Source organism: Pristiophorus japonicus, chromosome 5 (genome assembly GCF_044704955.1).
Source record: "Pristiophorus japonicus isolate sPriJap1 chromosome 5, sPriJap1.hap1, whole genome shotgun sequence".
NCBI classification, from domain to species: domain Eukaryota; kingdom Metazoa; phylum Chordata; class Chondrichthyes; family Pristiophoridae; genus Pristiophorus; species Pristiophorus japonicus.
Window position 1 is genome coordinate 144,370,905 of NC_091981.1, and position 21,033 is coordinate 144,391,937.

The window sequence follows — 21,033 nt, forward strand, 5'->3', positions numbered from 1 at the left end:
CATGTGCCCAATGAAAGACGTGCCAGACTGATGAGGAGGACCAGACATTACACCCCCCGCACTTACAGGGAGAAGCAGTCTTACCTCAATTTGTGCGACACCACCTGCCTTTGGAGATTGCGTTTCCACAAAGTGGTTATCAGTGAGACATGCCAGCTCATCAGGGGAGATCATCAGGACTGCACTATCCGTCAAGGTCAAGGTGACCGCGGCACTTTCGTTCCACACATCGGGTTTCTTTCAGGCCTCAGCTGGCGACATTTGCGTTATATTTCAGCATGCAACACATTGCTGCATTAGACAGGTCACTGAAGCCCCTTACGCACGCAGGATGGACTTTATCAGCTTCCCTATGACCAGGGAGGCTCAGACTGAGAGGGCTTTAGGATTCTACCGAATTGCTAACTTCCCCAAGGTGCAGGGAGCAATAAACTATACGCACATCGCGATGCAGGCACCTTTTCAGGATGCAGAGGTTTTTAGGGACCACAAGGGATTCCACTCCCTGAATGTGCAACTCGTTGTCAACCAGCAGCAAATTATTATGGCAGTGAATGCTAAATTTCCAGGCAGCATCCATGATGCTCACATCCTGTGTGAGTGCACTATCTGACATGTTTACCAGTCAGCCACAAGTTCAATGCTGGATGCTTGATGACAAAGGATATAGCCTCGCCACCTGGCTGATGACCCTCCTGTGTGAAACCCACGCCAAAGCCGAGAAGCAATACAACGAGAGCCACAGATCCACTCGCAGTATCATCGAGAAAACCATTGGAGTGCTTAAGCAGCACTTTGGATGCCTGGACCACTCAGGAGGCGAGCTCCAATACCACCCTGAGCAGGTAGTTCAATTCGTGGTGGTGTGTTCCATGTTGCACAACTTGGCTATCAGAAGGGGACAAGAATTGCCAGAAGGGACTGATGGTCCACCTCAGGAGAGCGAGGAAGAGGAGGACGAGGAGGTGGATGCTGACCTCGGGCCAGACAATCAGGCTGACACTGAAACCATGCCCCCGCCCCTCTCTAGACCGCAGAAAGGGCCCGTGGTGGCCACATAGCTGCAAAACTCTTAGGTCAGCAGCTCATAAATGAGCGCTTTGCTTGAAAAAACATTGGTGGTATTTACAAAGCTGCAACACTGCTAAGTGTGCAGGACATACATCAATGGTGTGCATTACCTTGGTGATAGTTAAAGTTTAAGTTGATTCAAGTTAAGTGTAATTATACCCTTTCATGTTAAGGAATCACCAGTGTGTAATGGTGCAGCTATCTGAGACAATGCGCAACAAGGTTATGTTAAATTAAAAAAATGTGATCCAACCATTTGTCTGAAATCATACGTGTATCTGTAAAAAAACACCCCAGCCCACAACAAATTTATCACATTTACATCATTACAATGGTCCCCATTTCCCGCAAAACAGAACACAAATGCAAACCAACAAAGTTGCCCCTTGCCCCGACCCTCCCACCAAAATAGCAGCAGCAACCTAAAAATATGCCCCAGACCGCCTGCGGCCATGCACCTCACTTTCCTTCCCCCTCCTCCCCCTCAACCCGCCCCCCCCCGCTTCTCCTCCCCACCCCTACCCCTTCCCCTTCCCCTCCTGACTCCCAAGCCGCCTGGCTGAGGAGCTCCTCAGGCGCTGCTTCATTGGGGGGGATGATGGCAGAACCGCTGGTTGGACAGATACGGGAGAGGACGGTCCCGAGGTGGGAACGTGCTCCGAGCCAGAACCAAGATCTTCCTCCTGGCTCTCGTGTCATTGGCAATGGGGATGCAGCATCTTGGGGTGTAGTGCCACATTCCGGGACCACTGGGAGCCCTCTGCCACCAGTGTTCCTGGCTAACAGCTCCAGGACCTCCTCCATCCCTTCCATGTTATATATTATTTGTTGGACAAAATCTCGGTGCCAACTACGTTCTTGGTGCTTAGTAGGCTTTTTGCTGCTGGTGAATCTCCTTTGTGCCTCCCACAACAGCCAAACAAGCACACACCAAACCGACACACGCTTTCAGTCCCTCTCTGCTCCCTCTCTCTCTGTCTTCTCTTCTGCACATGTAATGATGACCCCTGACCTCCTGAATCGCGGGAAACAAGCGTTGTCATGCCATTGCTGAGGAGGGCGACACTTTACAGCAGAAGATCAAAGAGATTTAACACTAACGCCCATTTCAGATCGCTCGCGGTAACGCCCATTTTTTAAAATGGAAACTCGGGGGTTTGAAAATGGGCGATAATCCGGCGATCTGAAAACCCATATTTACCGCCCACACCGGAAATAACGCCCATTTTTGGGCGATCTGCACAAAAGTGGAAAATCTAGCCCGAAGAGTTAAAGTGATAGAACATTCATCATCTGGACGCGGGAGGCTTTCAGTGAATGTAAGTGTAACTTCTTCAATAAACTTTAATCGACAGTTGCGCTTTCTATTAAACACTGAGTTACTGCTAAAGTACTTACATGTCCAGGAAAATCAAGAAAAATGATTTGCACAGTTAAATAAACGAGTAAATAAATAGTTATAAATGGCCTTTATCCTTCGTGATTTGAGGCAAGTGAAACATTCCCAGGATAGTCACCATCACAAAATTAAAGCAACAAACTTCCGAATAAAGTATAAATATCATCAATTGAATACAATTTGATTTTGGCTCTCCGTTTTCCTTACTGATCTTGGAGCAGTGAATCACACTGCCAGGCCACCAGTGCCATTATTTATAAGTCTAAGTGGCACCGACGTGAAAACTGGCTTAAATGGATGAAAATCGTGACCACTGTGGATTTTAATGGGAGGTGCAGAGCTACGATAATTACCTTCTAACTGTTTTCAGCGAAGGTACTGGTGGAGGGCAGAAAAGTCGCAAGGACTATGGAGCTGTGTAATTAATGGTAGGAATCACTTACTCCATAATTTCCACTTTCTGTTGCGTCATTCAAGGGCCATTACAATAGTGCAAGGCCCAAGAAAATCTGGGCCAATGTATTTATGTCATTTGACAACCCCTGCAGGGCAACTTGTTGCTTTTTATCAAAAGCAAAATACTGCAAATGCTTGAAATCTGAAATAAAAGCAGAAAATACTGGAAATACTCAACAGGTCAAGCAGCATCTGTGGAGAGAGAAACAGAGTTAACGTTTCAGGTCGATTACCTCATTGTATGGTGATGGGTAAGATGACGGCTATGGATGCTCCTGCTCCCACTCTCGCTCCCTCCCATGATTCCTGAGATTGTTCTCACTGTTGCCGCCGAGCGTGAATGTCGCCGATCCTCACAGCAGGGTCCCCGATGTAGGGCTATCCGCCATTTTTTTTCTTTTTCTTCGCTCGCCGCCCAATGATGTCGGATCGAGTTGGAGCCGAGTCAGAGAGGCCAGCAGCGAGGTCAGGACCCGGGAGCGAGGTCGGGAGGAGTGAGGTTGGGAGGGTCGGGGAGAGGTGCAGCAAGGATAGGGCCCAGGAGCGAGGTCAGGACCCAGCCCTGAGGTCCGGACCCAACCCCGAGGTCAGGACCCAGCAGCGAGGTTGGGACCCAGCAGCGAGGTCAAGGCCCAGGAACGAGGCCGGGAGGAGCGGGAGCCAGGAGAGGTGCAGTGAGGATGGGGCCTAGGAGCAATGTCCGGGCCCAACAGCAAGGTTGGGACCCAGCAGCGAGGTCGGGGCCCAGCAGTGAGGTCGGGGCCCAGCAGCGAAGTCGGGGCCTAGGAGCGAGGTCGGGACCCAGCAGTGAGGTCGAACCCAGCAGCGAGGTCGGGGCCCAGCAGCGAGGTCGGGGCCCAGCAGCGAGGTCGGGACCCAGCAGCGAGGTCAAGGCCCAGGAGCGAGGTCAGGGGGAGCGGGAGCCAGGAGAAGTGCAGTGAGGATGGGGCCTAGGAGCAACGTCGGGGTCCAGCAGCGAGGTCGGGACCCAGCAGCGAGGTCGGGACCCAGCAGCGAGGTCGAACCCAGCAGTGAGGTCGGGACCCAGCAGCGAGGTCGGGACCCAGCAGCGAGGTTGGGACCCAGCAGCGAGGTCGAACCCAGCAGCGAGGTCGGGACCCAGCAGCGAGGTCGGGGCCCAGCAGCGAGGTCGGGGCCCAGGGAAGGTGCAGCACGGGCCTTCAGTGAGGTTGGGAGGCCTACATTGCATTCTCTGAAATCCAGAGAGAGAGGACCTGTGGGAAGTAGGAAGGGAACAGTAGGAATATGTGTGTGTTTGTGTGTGTTTGTGTGTGTGTGTGTGTGTATGTATGTGTGTGCGCGCGCTAGGCCCATCCAGCAGAGCCTCGTCTCCAATCATCTTGGATCCCCTTGCCATTGTACCAAGATCTTGCTCTGTCAAGGCGGTGTGGTAGCTGGTGTGCAACAGCCACCCCACGTTAAAAGAATTCACGCACAGGCATCCTCCACCCTTTAAAATGATGCTCTGGACCTGGAATGTCAGGATGCTCATGGACAACCCCAGCAGTGACAGACCAGAATGCTGAACTGCCATCATTGCCCGGGAACTTAGACGATTCGACATTGACATTACTGCCTGAAGCGAGACTTGATGAGAGGGGAAGGCCTGCTCAAGGAACAAGGTGGTGGTTACAGCTTCTTCTGGAAAGGCAAACCAGAAGAAGAATGCTGCCTCCATGGGGTAGGCTTCACCATAAAAAATGAGCTAGTTGGGTGTCTCAGAGACTCACCTTGCGGGATAAACAAATGCCTCATGACCCTTCAGCTCACCCAATCCCGGAACCAGTGCGCTACGGTCATCAATGCGTACGGCCCAACCTTGGAAGCTACGGACAAGACCAAAGAGGAATTCTATTCCTGCCTTGAACAATCCCTGTCCCGAGTCCCAATGGGCGACAAGCTGATCCTCCTTGGCGACTTTAACACCAGAGTTGGAAAGGACACAGACCTCTGAGGAGGTGTGATCGGCAGAGAGGGGATAGGGAAAACCAACTCCAACGGTACCCCCCTCCTGATGAAACGCTTAGAACATGGTTTTGTCATAAACAACGCCTTGTTTCATCAGAGAGACAAGTACACGGCCTCATAGCAACACCGTTGCTCAAAACATTGGCATCTGCTAGGACTGAGCGAGGGACCGCAAGGACGTCCGCATCACCCGCACTATGACAGGAGCTGATGACTGCTGGACAGACCACCGCCTAATCCGCTCTGTTATTTCCATTAATGTTGCCCCAAATCAGCGGAGACAACAGAAACGCTGCTGCAGGAAAATCACGTTGGAGCACTCAAAGACCCTGCTAAGAAAGCCCTATTCAGCCAGCTCCTCACAACCATCCTGACGACTTCCAGTGAACCAGAGACGCAGAGTGCCCACAGCACCTGGTCTGCCCTCAAGGTCTCCATAATTAGCACCTGTGAAAAGACGCTTTATCACTCCACCAGGAAACATCCAGACTGGTTCGACGAGAACAACCAGGAGATCCAGGAGCTAAGCCACAAACGTGAGGCATTCTTGAACTAGAAACAGTATCACAACTCGAGAGCAAGATAGCGGCTCTATGGACGTCTGAAGGCTGAGGTCCAACATAAAACTCATGACCTAAAGAACATATGGTGGGTGGAAAAAGCGCAGGAGTTCCAGTACCGAGCCGACAACCACCAATGTGCGTGGATTCTTTAGCACAGTCAAGACCACCTATGGCCCAAGCACCCAAGGTCCTACCCCACTGAGAGCCAAGAACAGAGAGATACTCATTAAGGACAGCGAGGCAGTCAGTGCCCGCTGGAAGAAACACTTTGTCTTCGAGTGTCCTCGACTCCATCCTGCAGCATGCTACCCGCTACCACCTCAGCACAACCCCAGCCCGGCATGAGGTTGAAAAGGCCATCCGACAACTGAAGAACAACAAGGCCTCAGGAACAGATGGAATCCCTGCCGAAGTACTAAAGCATGATGGAGAAGTAGTATTGGCACGAATCCATGAACACATTTCTCTTATTTGGAAGGAGGAGAGCATGCCAGGGATGCCAGGCATCTCAGAGATGCTGTAGCGCAATCAAGACCAGGGCACAATGGACATGATCTTCACCGTGCGTCAAATCCAAGAAAAATGCAGGGAGCAGCATCAACCTCTGTGCATGGTCTTCTTTGACCTCACAAAGGCCTTCGAAACTGTCAACCGTGAGGGATTATGGAGTGTCCTCCTCAAATTCGGCTGCCCTCAAAAGTTTGTCACCATCCTCCGCCTGCTTCACGATGACATACAAGCTGTCATCCTGACCAATGGATCCACCACAGACCCAATACACGCGCGGACCTGGGTCAAGCAAGGCTGTGTCATCACACCAACGCTCTTCTCGATCTTCCTTGCTGCAATGTTCCATCACGCCCTCAATAAGCTCTCCGCTGGAGTGGAGTTAATCTACAGAATAAACAGAAAATTGTTCAACCTCCATCGCCTCCAGTCCAGATCCAAGGTCGCCCCATCCTCTGTCATTGAATTACAGTGCACAGACGACGCTTGCGTTTGCACACACTCGGAGGTCGAACACCAAACCATCATCAACACCTTCACCAAAGCGTACGAGAGTATGGGCCTTACATTAAACATCTGTAAGACAAACCTGCCAACCTGCCCCCGCCACACAACACTGCCCCCCGATTATCACGATCCATGATGAGGCCTTGGACCATCTGGACCATCTGGACCACTTTCCATACCTTGGGAGCCTACTGACAACAATGGCAGAAATCACTGCCTTCAATGTGCTAGTGCAGCCTTCGGTCGCCTGAGGAAGAGAGTGTTTGAAGACCAGGATCTCAAACCCAGCACCAAGCTCATGGTCTACAGAGCAATAGTGATACCCGCCCTCCTACATGCTTCAGAGATACGGGGGCTGATTTTCATCAAGGCCTCCGTCCGCCTAAGTGTTGCCCAAAATGCTGGCGAGGTACCGCACGGTACTTTGGGCGGGATATTCATGGCCGAGGTCCCTCGAAGGTCGGCGGGCGGCAGCGGGTGGGAGGTCTCATTCTCGGCGGCAGAGGCGCTTGCCGCCCAAGTGCCGCCAAGGTTGGCGTCGGGCCCACGGAGGGTCGAAGAGCTGGAGAAAAAAATCACCCAATAAAAAAAATTTAAAAACTTTTGGACCTTCAGGGGACTTCATCCAGGTCAGTAACTGTTGAGAAAAATTTTTTAAATGTTCACTTAGCTTTTTTTCAGGTTCTTGCTACTTACCGTCAGCGACAGACCAGCCTCAAGCCAGCGGTCCACCACCGTTCTGCTGCCGAGTCCCGTCCACAGGAATCTGGGAGCTCGGCGAATGGGAGATCAGTTGTGCCACTCGGCTGTCCGCTGACATCAGTGGGCGGTTCCCGGCGGCTCTCTCCTCCCACCCGCTCCAGGCCACCTCAAAAGTGGCACTGGGTGGATCAAGAAGAGCAATGTCGGCGGCAGTGGGCGGTGAGGTGATGAATTTCGGCCCCATGGACTATGTACAGCAGACACCTCAAAGCACTGGAAAAGTACCACCAATGTTGCTTCCGCAAGATCTTGCAAATCCATTGGCAGGATAGGTGCACCACGTCAGTGTTCTCGCTCAGGCCAACAACCCCAGCATCAAACCATTGACCACACTCGATCAGCTCCGAAACGCTTCAAGGATACTCTCAAAGCCTCCTTGAAAAAGTGCAACATCCCCACTGACACCTGGGAATCAGAAAACCGCTTAAAGTGGAGGAAAAGCATCAGGGAAGGCGCTAAACACCTCGAGTCTCTTCCCCGGGAGCATGCGGAAGCCAAGCGCAAACAGTGGAAGGAGCGCATGACAACCCAAGCATCCCACCCAGCTGTCCCTCCAACCACCACCTGCCTCATCTGTGACAGAGACTGTAGATCCCACATTGGTCTCATCAGTCACCTGAAAACTCAAGTTAGTGTGGAAGCAAGTCATCCTCGACTCCGAGGGACTGCCTAAGAAGAAGAAGTACTCACTTACTCCATAATTTCCACTTTCTGTTGCATCATTCAAGGGCCATTACAATGGTGCAAGGTCCAGGAAAATCTGGGCCAATGTATTTATGTCACTTGACAAACCCTGCAGAGCAACTTGCTGCTTTTATCAAAAGCAAAATACTCAGCAGGTAGGACAGCATCTGTGGAGAGAGAAACAGAGTTAACATTTCAGGTCGATGATCTTTCGTCAGAACTTTCGATAAACTTTCAACAGTTCTGACAAAAGGTCATCGACCTGATACTTTAACTCTGTTTCTTTCTCCACAGATACTGTGTTTGTTATTTCCCTTAGTTGATCCCTCAGGTATATGGCTTGCAACCGGAAATTTCACACCTAGTGATGTTGGGGAGGGCATCAAACAGGAAATTAGGGGTGCATGCAATAAAGGTGCAGCAGTTATAATGGGTGACTTTAATATGCACATAGATTGGGCTAGCCAAACTGGAAGCAATACGGTGGAGGAGGATTTCCTGGAGTGCATAAGGAATGGTTTTCTGGACCAATATGTCGAGGAACCAACTAGGGGGGAGGCCATCTTAGACTGGGTGTTGTGTAATGAGAGAGGATTAATTAGCAATCTCATTGTGTGAGGCTCCTTGGGGAAGAGTGACCATAATATGGTGGAATTCTGCATTAGGATGCAGAATGAAACAGTTAATTCAGAGACCATGGTCCAGAACTTAAAGAAGGGTAACTTTGAAGGTATGAGGCGTGAATTGGCTAGGATAGATTGGCGAATGATACTTAAGGGGTTGACTGTGGATGGGCAATGGCAGACATTTAGAGACCGCATGGATGAACTACAACAATTGTACATTCCTGTCTGGCGTAAAAATAAAAAAGGGAAGGTGGCTCAACCGTGGCTATCAAGGGAAATCAGGGATAGTATGAAAGCCGAGGAAGTGGCATACAAATTGGCCAGAAATAGCAGCGAACCCGGGGACTGGGAGAAATTTAGAACTCAGCAGAGGAGGACAAAGGGTTTGATTAGGGCAGGGAAAATGGAGTACGAGAAGAAGCTTGCAGGGAACATTAAGGCGGATTGCAAAAGTTTCTATAGATATGTAAAGAGAAAAAGGTTAGTAAAGACAAACATAGGTCCCCTGCAGTCAGAATCAGGGGAAGTCATAACGGGGAACAAAGAAATGGCAGACCAATTGAACAAGTACTTTGGTTTGGTATTCACTAAGGAGGACACAAACAACCTTCCGGATATAAAAGGAGGAGGAACTGAGGGAAATCCTTATTAGTCGGGAAATTGTGTTGGGGAAATTGATGGGATTGAAGGCCGATAAATCCCCAGGGCCTGATGGACTGCATCCCAAAGTACTTAAGGAGGTGGCCTTGGAAATAGCGGATGCATTGACAGTCATTTTCCAACATTCCATTGACTCTGGATCACTTCCTATCGAGTGGAGGGTAGCCAATGTAACCCCACTTTTTAAAAAAGGAGGGAGAGAGAAAACAGGGAATTATAGACCGGTCAGCCTGACCTCAGTAGTGGGTAAAATGATGGAATCAATTATTAAGGATGTCATAGCAGCGCATTTGGAAAAAGGTGACATGATAGGTCCAAGTCAGCATGGATTTGTGAAAGGGAAATCATGCTTGACAAATCTTCTGGAATTTTTTGAGGATGTTTCCAGTAAAGTGGACAAGGGAGAACCAGTTGATGTGGTATATTTGGACTTTCAGAAGGCTTTCGACAAGGTCCCACACAAGAGATTAATGTGCAAAGTTAAAGCACATGGGATTGGGGGTAGTGTGCTGACGTGGATTGAGAACTGGTTATCAGACAGGAAGCAAAGAGTAGGAGTAAATGGGTACTTTTCAGAATGGCAGGCAGTGACTAGTGGGGTACCGCAAGGTTCTGTGCTGGGGCCCCAGCTGTTTACATTGCACATTAATGATTTAGACGAGGGGATTAAATGTAGTATTTCCAAATTTGCGGATGACACTAAGTTGGATGGCAGTGTGAGCTGCGAGGAGGATGCTATGAGGCTGCAGAGTGACTTGGATAGGTTACGTGAGTGGGCAAATGCATGGCAGATGAAGTATAATGTGGATAAATGTGAGGTTATCCACTTTGGTGGTAAAAACAGAGAGACAGATTAGGAAAAGGGGAGGTGCAACGAGACCTGGGTGTCATGGTACATCAGTCATTGAAGGTTGGCATGCAGGTACAGCAGGCGGTTAAGAAAGCAAATGGCATGTTGGTCTTCATAGCGAGGGGATTTGAGTACAGGGGCAGGGAGGTGTTGCTACAGTTGTACAGGGCCTTGGTGAGGCCACACCTGGAGTATTGTGTACAGTTTTGGTCTCCTAACTTGAGGAAGGACATTCTTGCTATTGAGGGAGTGCAGCGAAGATTCACCAGACTGATTCCCGGGATGGTGGGACTGACCTATCAAGAAAGACTGGATCAACTGGGCTTGTATTCACTGGAGTTCAGAAGAATGAGAGGGGACCTCATAGAAACTTTTAAAATTCTGACGGGTTTAGACAGGTTAGATGCAGGAAGGATGTTCCCAATGTTGGGGAAGTCCAGAACCAGGGGTCACAGTCTAAGGATAAGGGGTAAGCCATTTAGGACCGAGATGAGGAGAAACTTCTTCACCCAGAGAGTGGTGAACCTGTGGAATTCTCTACCACAGAAAGTAGTTGAGGCCAATTCACTAAATATATTCAAAAGGGAGTTAGATGAAGTCCTTGCTACTAGGGGGATCAAGGGGTATGGCGAGAAAGCAGGAAGGGGGTACTGAAGTTGCATGTTGAGCCATGAACTCATTGAATGGCGGTGCAGGCTAGAAGGGCCGAATGGCCTACTCCTGAACCTATTTTCTATGTTTCTATGATTTGACCAGTATGGACAGCCCTGTTTCTAATATAGAACTACTTTGTAAGCCCTTGTTGTAGAGTTATTGAAAAATAAAAAATGATTCTTATAATATATTAGAGATTGTTGTATATTAGCGTCTTACGGGGAGGGGAGACTCACTGTGCATCTGGGATTTTCTGGGAACATGTTCTTTCCAGATTAGTGGTGGGTTGCTGCATATTTTATTTGTTTTCGTAAAAAAAAGACTGATTATAAAGCAGAATCCCACTGATCATAAATAATTCTGAACAATGAACAATGACTTCGATATGATTTCTGACATATTAGTTGGCCTATAGACCCCAATATTTATTCCAGGCCAAGAAGAGAGAAGGGAGGTGGATTTTCAGATGGGAAACCCGGAAGTATGGGTTTCCCGCACGTCCTGCCAAATTTATCTTTTACATTTTTTTAACAGATTTCCCACCCGACAGCCAGCCTGATTGATAAGCTGTCTGTCGGGATGGAAAGCAGCCAGGCAGCGGATGCCAGGTAAGTCTGACATTGAGCGGGGTAAATCTGACAAATGGGGTGGAGGTTGATTCGGACATATCAGGGGCTGGAGGTGAATCTGACATCATCGGGGGTGAATCTGACATTGCCGGGGGATGGCCGATCAGGGAGGTAAGCTTGTTGGGCTTGGGGAAAACACTCATGCTCCTTATGGTCCACAAGCAGTGCAATAAAGGCACTTACCTCATGGATCTGGGTCATCTCGCCTCCTTTTGCTTTCATGCATTAAAAGTAAAAATTTAGTGAAAATGGAGGAAAACTACCTCATTAAAAGATTTTCGTGACCAATCCACCTCCTGAGAGCGGGTTGGTCGCCCGACCCCCGCCCGCCTCCATTAAACCAGAAGTGGGTGGGATGGAGTCGGGTTTGAGAATTTTAACAATTTTACCTTCCCACCCTTTCCCAACCCACCCATTCTTGGGGGTTAAAAATTTCCCCATACTGTCTAATGAGGCTACTCGGGACTTGACTGTGATTACAAGCACACAACACTGTCTGTCCTCTTTATGCATTTTGAAGAATGACATTAGTAGAAGCTGATACATTTTATTTTGTGTAACTTCTGTTATTTTTTTTCCCAGGTCCATCACCTGCTTTATATTTGGAAGACATTTTGGGCCACCCCTGGCATAAGCAACAAAATTTCTGTCATCCTCAAGGGACCAGGATGGGAACCAGGCAAACCCAGACTTGGCTGTCCTGAGGATCTTCCCACAGTATGTAATGGCAAATATCATTTACCTAAATTGAGGGGAGGAGGTGAAATCTCTATCTTACATAGTTAATTAATGCTATGTCACTTTTTGTAGCCCAACTCAAATCTTTCAGAAACAAAAAGCAGTCCAATATGTAAAAATATACAACATGAAAATGTTGAGGATGCTGCAATTTGTTCCAGTTTAATTTATCGAATTGTGGGCAGGGAAAGGCTGCAGACTAGGTTGAATGGTTGAATCCACAGTGACTTATGTGTAGGTGGAAGCTACAGAAAAAAAAATGACACACCAAGATTAATTTAAGCATGGTGCATCCATTTTGACAGTACATCTTTAGTTAGTCACATCATTAACCTTCCCCCAAGGAAGTTATGATGAACCTTTATAAAATACTGGTTTGGCTTCAATTGGAGTATTGTGTCCAATTCTGGGCACCACACTTTAGAAAGGATGTGAAGGCCTTACAGAAGGTGCAGAAAAGATTTACGAGAATGATTCCAGGGATGAGGGACTTCAGTTAACTGGATAGACTAGAGGAGCTGGGGCTGTTCTTAGAGCAGAGAAGATTGAGAGGAGATTTGATATTCAAAATCATTTGGGATCTAGACAGAGTAGATAGAGAGAAACTGTTCCCATAGGCAGAAGGGTTGAGAACCAGAGGACACAGATTCAAAGAGATTGGCAAAAGAACTAAAGGCGACATGAGGAATAACTTTTTTATGCAGCGAGTGGTTAGGATCTGGAATGTGCTGCCTGAAAGGGTGGTGGAGGCAGACTCAATCGTGGCTTTCAAAAGAGAATTTGGTAAGTACCTGAAGGAAAATAATTTGCGGGGCTCCGATGAAAGGGAGAAGGAGTGGGACTAGCTGAAGTGCTATTGCAGAGAGCCGGCACAGGCTCGACGGGCCAAATGGCCTACTTCTGTGCTGTAACCATTCTATGATTTATCTTGGATCCTAGGTTTCTGAGGAACAGTTACATCTCGCAAAGTGCGGAGGCCATCAGAATCTCAGAATCAGAATGAGCCATGCAATGTTGAAATAAGAGATTCAAAAAGATCTTTGCCTTTGAAATGGATGTTGGAAGAATTTGTTTTTTTTCCCAAAAGTGGGCATCATTGGCAGCTCGTACCTGGCAAAATACATTCGGGATAACAGAGGGGAGATGTAGTTTAAATGACATTCAGTTTATATTCAGTGATTCCTATCTCCATTGAGAATGTTTATATCTTAACCCATCAGAAGTGCATTATCATCAATCTATTGCTTAAAAACGTTGTAACAGTTCATTACTTGGAACAATGCGGAAGTATAAGTAGTTTCTTATGGTTTATCTCAACTTTCAAAGCAAAACATCCCACGAAAGGACAAGTGGTTATAAATCATAACCAGCAGCATTTATGAAACTTTCTATAAAACCTTACCCTTCAAATGATGACGCCCTCAACAACAACAGCAACAATGTATTTATATAGTGCCTTTAACATCGTGAAATGTCCCAGCAGAGAGGTTTCGGCAGGGAATTCGGGAGCTTAGGGCCGAGGCAACAAAAGGCACGGTCACCAATGGTTGAGCAATTATAATAAGGGATGTTGAAGAGGGCAGAATTAGAGGAGCGCAGACATCTTTGGGGTTGTGGGGCTGGAGGAGATTATGAAGATGGGGGCAGTGGTGTAGTGGGGGGGGCGGTGCGGGTGTGGCGGGGCAAGGCCATGAAAGGATTTGAAAACAAGAATGAGAATTTTGAAATCGAGGCGTTGCTTAACCAGCAACCAATGTAGGTCAGCGAGCACAGGGGTGAGCGGGACTTGGTGCGAGTTAGAACACAGGCAGCCAAATTTTGGATCACCTCTAGTTTACATTGGGTAAAATGTGGGAGGCCAACCAGGATTGCATTTGAATAGTCAAGTCTAGAGGTAACAAAGGCAGGGATGAGGGCTTCAGCAGCAGATGAGGCAAGGGTGGAGACAGGCGATGTTATGGAGATGGAAATAGGTGGTCAAGTTATGCTTCGGATATGCAGTCGAAAGCACATTTCAGGGTCAAATATGACACCAAATATGAACAGACTGGTTCAGCCTCAGACAGAAGTTGGGGAGAGGGAGTGGCTAGCAAACGGAGTTTGTGGTGGGGACCGAAAACAATGACTTCCATCTTCCCAATATTCAATTGGAGAAAATTTCTGCTCATCCAGAACTGAATGTCGGCAAGGAGTCTGACAATTTAGAAACCGAGGAGGGGTCGCGAGAAGTGGCAGTGAGAGCTGGGTGTCATCAGTGTACATGTGGAAACATGCTGTGTTTTCGGATGAAGTCGCCAAGGGGCGACATGTAGATGAGAAATAGTAGGGGACCAAGGATAGTAGGGGGCCAGAGGTAACGAAGCGGGGGCAGGTAAGTAGCCGTTGCAGGTGATTCTCTGGCTACGAGTAGATAGATAAGAAGGAACCAGGCAAGTGCAGTCCCATCCAGCTGGATGACAGTGAAGAGGCGTTGGGGAAGGATAAAATGGTCAACCATGTCAAAAGCTGCAGACAAGTCAAGAAGGACGAGGAGGATAGTTTCCCTTTGTCACAGTCACAAAGGATGTAATTTGTGACTTTGATGAGAGCCGTTTCAGTACTGTGGCAGGCGCAGAAACGAATTGGAGGGATCAGACATGAAATTGCGGGAAAAATGGGCATGGATTTGGGAGGCGACAACACGTTCCAGGTCTTTGGAGAGGAAAGGGAGGTTGGAGATGTGGCAGTAGTTTGCATGGACGGAGGGGTCGAGGGTTGTTTTGTTGAGAAGAGGGGGGATGACGGCAGATTTGAGGGAGAGGGGGACAGTACCTGAGGACAATGAACCGTTAACAATGTCAGCTAACATGGGAGCCAGAAAAGGAAGTTGGGCGGTCAGCAATTTGATGGGAATAGGGTCAAGGGAGCAGGAAGTGAGTTTCATGGACAGGATAAGCTCGGAAAGGTCACAAGAGGAGATTGGAGAGAAACTGGAGAAAGATTTGAGGTCAGGTCTAGAGCAAGGGGGATCCTTAGAGGAAGTTTGGCCTGGTGGGCTAAGGGAAGGAAGGGCAGAGGCAGCTGAAGGGATGGTCTCAATCTTAGAGACAAAGAAGTCCATGAGCTACTCACACTTATTGTCGGAGGGTGAGGGTGGAGACTGGGGAGAGGGGTTTAAAAAGACGGTTAGCAGTGGAGGATAGAAGCCGGGGTTTATCTTTACATTCCAGAATGATTCTGGAATAGTGAGCAATTATGACAGATGAGAGCAGGACCCGATAGTGCTTTATGTGGTCCAGCCAGATCTGTCGATGAATGGCTAAACTAGTTGTCTGCCATATCCGTTGAAATCAGTGTTCCTTGAACTTAAGGAAGTGAAGATCAGGGCTGTACCAGGGGGAACAGCCAGAGTGAAAAAGAGTAGTTGTTTTAACAGGGACTAGGGCATCAAAGGTGGTGGTGAGGGTGTGATTGAGCAAATCAGTAGCTGCAGTAACACAATAACAGCACATCACCTGCAGAAATATACAGGGCCACACTAACTGATACCATGACGTATCGAACATTTCTAACTGCTTGTGTGCTTCTAAATCCCGGCTTAAAAAATTAAGTTACACACACACACTAGGTAGAACGTCCGAAATCCAGAGTTCTAAAAACCGGTATTGTCCGAAAACCGGACATTGTGCAGATTGCAAGAGTCGTTGTCCGGACTCCGGAAATATTTCCCAAAACCTGAACTTTTAAGCTGTACATATCTTTTTCCAAACATGAATTCAAAAAAATACGCAAACCGGCGCGGCCCGGCCTCGAGGTTGCCAGATTCAGAGCGTCGGATGTAATGCTCCGAAATCCGGAAATACACGAAAGTCAGCCCAAGGGTTTCCAGATTCGGGACATTAGATTGTCTCTGAAATCCAGAAATACCCGAAACTCGGCCCAAGGGTTTCCAGATTCGAGACGTCGGATTGTCTCCGAAATCCGGAAAAACCCGAAAACCGGAATGGCCTCGGTCCCAAGGTTTCCGGTTTCGGGACATTATACCTGTGTAAGTCTTGCAGTTATGCTGTGACTATTAAGTGTATGAACGTATAATACACTTGTTATTGTTAATGTAAAAACATGTTATTGAACATTATTGTGCAAAAACTTAACATTTCAGTGCTGTACCTGAAGTTCTGCATTGTCGGAGGTCTGTCTTTCAGTTGAATTGTTAAACTGATGCCCCATCTGCCTGTTTGGTAATAGATCCTATGACAAGGAGTTCTCCCATGCCCTTACCAACATTGATCCTTCAACCTGTACAACCAAAAGTAGATTCTGCTGAATAGATCATTTATCTCATTGCTGTTTGTGGAATCTTGGATTATGCAAATTGGTTGCTGTATTTGCCTAACACAACAGTAGCTACACTTCAAAAAAGGAATTCATTGGCTCTGAATCACATTGTAGGACATGCATGATGCTGTATAAACATGTATTTTTTTCTTCCTTTGTTCACTATTTTAAACAGATTTAATGCCTCTGTTAAAATAGCTGACAAGAATTTCCTATGAGCACTTACATAAATGAGTTTATCCTATAATGCATTCATGTGCTTATATTTGAATAGTGTAATTCAAAAAACAGTGAATTATTTATTCTATCTGCATAGAATATGCTAAAGAATAATTTACACAATTATTGTATAAACAGAACTGGGCGATTTACAGAAACCATTCATCTTGCAACCATCATAAAACAGTTCCTTGTTACTTGTGACCTTTGTGGTTAGTGTCAGTGCTACTGCATCCCTCCAATTCTGGCCTCTTGAGCATCCCTAATTTTAATCACTCCATCTTTGGTGGCTGTGCCTTCAACTGCCAAGGTCCTAAGCTCTGGAAGTCCCTCCCTTAACCTCTCCGCCTCTCTATCTCACTTTCCTTCTTTACACCTCAGGAGATAATGGATTGTAGAGAATATAACAACAATTTGTTTTTATATACCTCCTTAAAAGCTACCTCTTTGACCATACTTTTAGTCATTTGCCCTAATATCTCCTTATGTGGCTTGGTGTCAAATTTTGTTTGAAAACACTCCTGTGAAGCGCCTTAGAATGTTTTAATATATTAAATGCGCTATATAAATATACGTTGTTGTTGTATTCTCCATAACCCATTATCCCCTGATGTGTATTCTTTATATATGACATCTACCTGCCCATTCCTAATTGTAATATGTATGTATTGGTATCGTTGTTAATAAAGAAAAAATGTTCATTTATATAATGCCTTTCACAACCTCAGTGTCCACTGCATTACACAGCCAATTAAATGCTTTTGACTTGTCTCGGTTGTAATATAAAAATCAGCACAGAGCAGGATCTCACTAATGTAATGAGATAAATTACCAGATAACCTGTTTTTAGTGATGTTGGTTGAGGAGAAAATAGTATCATGAGGTCTTTTACATCCACCTGAGAGTACAGTACTGCACTGAAGTGTCAGCCTAGATGATATACTCCAGTCTCTGGAGTAGGGGCTCAAACCCATGACCTACTGACTCAGAGGCAAGAGTGCTACTTCTGATCCAAGACTGACAGAGTAAAGCTCCCTTTACACTGCCCCATCAAACCTTTCCAGGCCATGCACAGTATAGATTATTGTCCCAACAAATATGTCCTAATCCCAACCTTCCACTGCTCCAGTCTGAGATTTCTATTACATGCAAAATCCAACCTTTTGGCCTACCTGTTCAAGATTGACAACTAAAGGATACATTTAAAAAATGTTCTTTCTTAATAACGGAATGTGTATTCTATACAATGTTCCAGCTAGTTTGCGAAAGAGAGTGTGTGCTCTTACTGTGATGGCTACTCATATGCTTATGTTGACGATCAAACTGCTGACACCTGCTTTGTAGATATGTGTGGTTGTTTTGTAATGTTTTATTGAATTTGCTTTTACAAATAATTAATCCTCAAACTGTTATAGTCACATATCAAACTCCTGTTATTTAATTGGGCAAGGGTTAAGCGTGCTTTAATGAAAGCATTCACAATTAATTGCAGAGGAACCAATATAAAGGTACAAAAAGTACAATTGGAGGAAATCTGTATAACAAGTCTGACAAAGCTCTGCCCTCAATCAGCATTGTTTGGCTGTGATGAAAACTCCCAATAATTCAAAATTTTGTAAGACAGAACATCCATAAGGAAATGATAAAAACATGGAATGAAAGGTTACTGGAAAGTACAGCAGATAGTGGCTGTTAGCTTAATGTGTTTTTGCAGAACACCAAGCACAAGAAGACCCAGTGCAGAATTGTTACCTCAAATGATATTTACTTCATGGTGCATTGAGAAGTTTCAAAATATTCAACTAAAGAATACATTTTTAAAATCTTCTTTCTTAATAACTGAATACATATTCTATACTTTATGGTTGCCTTTTATGATTTTTTTCCTTCATTTCTACACATTCACAATACACAGACGAAAGAGAGAAACATAAGAATTGCTGTTTGTGCAGAAAACACTTAATTAACATTTGTTCTGTTGATTGAGGGATAAATATTGCCCCCACGCTGCTCCCGAGCGCTGTACCTCCGCTCCTTTTGTGGCCCCAGCCTGCCACTGGTGTTCTCACACAGGTCGGGGCCTTCAGACCTGTGTGAGAACACCAGTGGCAGGTCAGGGCCATAGAAGGAGCAGAGGTGTGGCGGCCCGGGAGCAGCGTGGAGGCCACTTCAGGGAGCAGCACGAGTTGGTGCAGATGGGTGACAGCAGCGAAGAGGGACGTCACCAAGGTCCAAGTCGGTGATTGGAACGTGGGCAGATATAGCAGGAGCGGCGAGAGACTGTGGAGGGATGTGATCGGGGCCCAAGAGAGGTGTGAGTTCGGGGCCAGTGGCCATGGGGCAGCACGGGCCAGCCCACACTGTGATATGTGTGCGCACTCAGTCCGTGCAGTAGAGCTGGTCTCCAGTCGTCTTGGATAACCCTTGCCACTGGACCAAGACCTAGCTCTGTCAAGCCCGTGTGGTGGCTGGTGTGCAACAGCCACCCCACGTTAAACAAATCTATGCACAGGCATCTTCCACCCTTCAGGATGTAGTTCAGGACCTGGAATATTAGGTCCTTCATTGAAACACCTATGAACTCATCTATTTTTGGTGTGGAAGCAAGTCATCCTCGTTTCGAGGGACTGCCTATGATGATGATATGAATTAAAATGAGTCAAAGTGTTACCTTTGCTGGAACTTTATCAATTAATTTTTTTTAAATATCACAACGTGGGCCAAGCTGGCAAGGCTACTTTTATTATCCAACCCTCATGGTCCTGAGAAAATGATGGTGGCTTTCTTGAACCGCTGCAGTCCTTGTGGTGCTCCCATAATGGTGTATGGCAAGGAAGTCCAGGATATTGATCCAGCAATGAAAGAATAAAATATTTACAAGTCAAGATGATGTGTGACTTGAAGGTCTTGCTGCTCTTATTCTTCTTGATGGTGAAGGTCACAAGGGTAACCTTATTGAGTTGCTGCAATGCATCCTGCAGATCATACACATTCCAACCAAAGTGCACCGGTGGTGGAAGGGTGGATATTGAGTCCCGTGATATGGGCACTGTTCAAGCAGGTTGCTCATCCTTGAATGTTGTTGAGCTTCTTTAGTGTTCTTGCAGCGGAACCCATTCGGGCAAATGATGAGTATTCTATCATACTCTGAATTTGGGCTTTGTAAATGGCGGGAAGGCTTTGAGGATTCAGGAACTGATCCACAGAGCACACAGCCTCTGCCCTGCTCTTGTAGCCATGGTATAGACATGACTGGTCCAGTTAAGTTTCTGGTCAGCAGTGACCCCAGGATGTTGATGGTGGAAAACTTGGTGATGGTTGTGCCTATGAAGATTGGAGGAGGTGGTTGGGCTTTTCTAGTTCGAGATAATCCTTTCTTGTACTTGCATGCCATGAATGTAACCTGCCACCTATCAGCCCAAGCCTACTCGTTGTCCAGTTCCTACTATAGGTGTGATGGGCTGGCTTCAGTTTTGGAGGAGTTGTAAATGGAGCTGTACTCTAGAATCATCAGTGAACAACCTCACTACTGACATTATGATGGAAGGAAGGTCAAAGAGGAAGGAGATATTTGGCTTGAGAACACTGACCTGAGGAACTCCTGCAGCGATGTAAGGGAGCTATAATGATTGGCCACCATAAACCATGACCATCTTCTTTTGTGTCCGGTTTAATTCCAGTCACTGAAGGGCTTTGCCTTTGATCTCTTGGGTTTCATGGTGCTATATTTGGTTGAATGCTGACTTGATGTTGAGGGTAGCTGCTCTCCCCTCTCCTCTGACAATCAGCTGTTGCTTTCATGTCTAGTTCAAAGTTGTGAATAGGGTCTGGGTTCTGACAGAATCTAAAATGAACATTGGGAAGCAGGATTTTGGTGAGTAGATGTCTCTTGATGGGTTATTTCATCACTGCTGGAGGAGGCTGATGGGGAAGTAATTGGCTGAGTTAGATTTGTTTTTCTTTTTGTGAAGAGGACATATTTGGGAAATCGAATACCTTGTTGGGTAGATGTCATACCTGTACTGCAACAATTTGGCTAGTTCTAGTGCTCAGTTCTTGAGCACCACAACTGAGATATTGACGTGACCCGTAGACTTAGTTGTGTTCAGTGCAAACAACATTTCTGAATGTCACGTGGAGTGAATCAGTTAGGCAATGACATCTCTGATTATAAAAGTGAGTGGTTATATATGTTAATGTCATCTAGATAGATGTTTCAGATTAATCCTCAAAAGCAGAAAGTCATTTTTAAAAGATTAATCAGAAGGTTCAGGATCTTTACTACCTGTATATGTAAAAGTAGTTGAGCAAAGCATTTTTTTTAAATTTTGTTGAAATGGGAGTAAATTAATAAAATTCAGCTCTGGGTTTGGCTAAATATGTACAGTTTATGAATAGGTAT

General features: G+C 46.6%; 1 protein-coding gene across 1 annotated transcript in view; it reads left to right on the top strand.

Moving 5' to 3' along the window:
* Positions 1–21,033, top strand: part of agmo (alkylglycerol monooxygenase) — a 651,239-nt gene that overhangs the window by 447,004 nt on the left and 183,202 nt on the right. Inside the window, exon 9 of the mRNA XM_070879980.1 lies at positions 11,940–12,074. Coding sequence (XP_070736081.1) covers positions 11,940–12,074 — 135 coding nt within the window. The remainder of the gene's footprint in view (positions 1–11,939; positions 12,075–21,033) is intronic.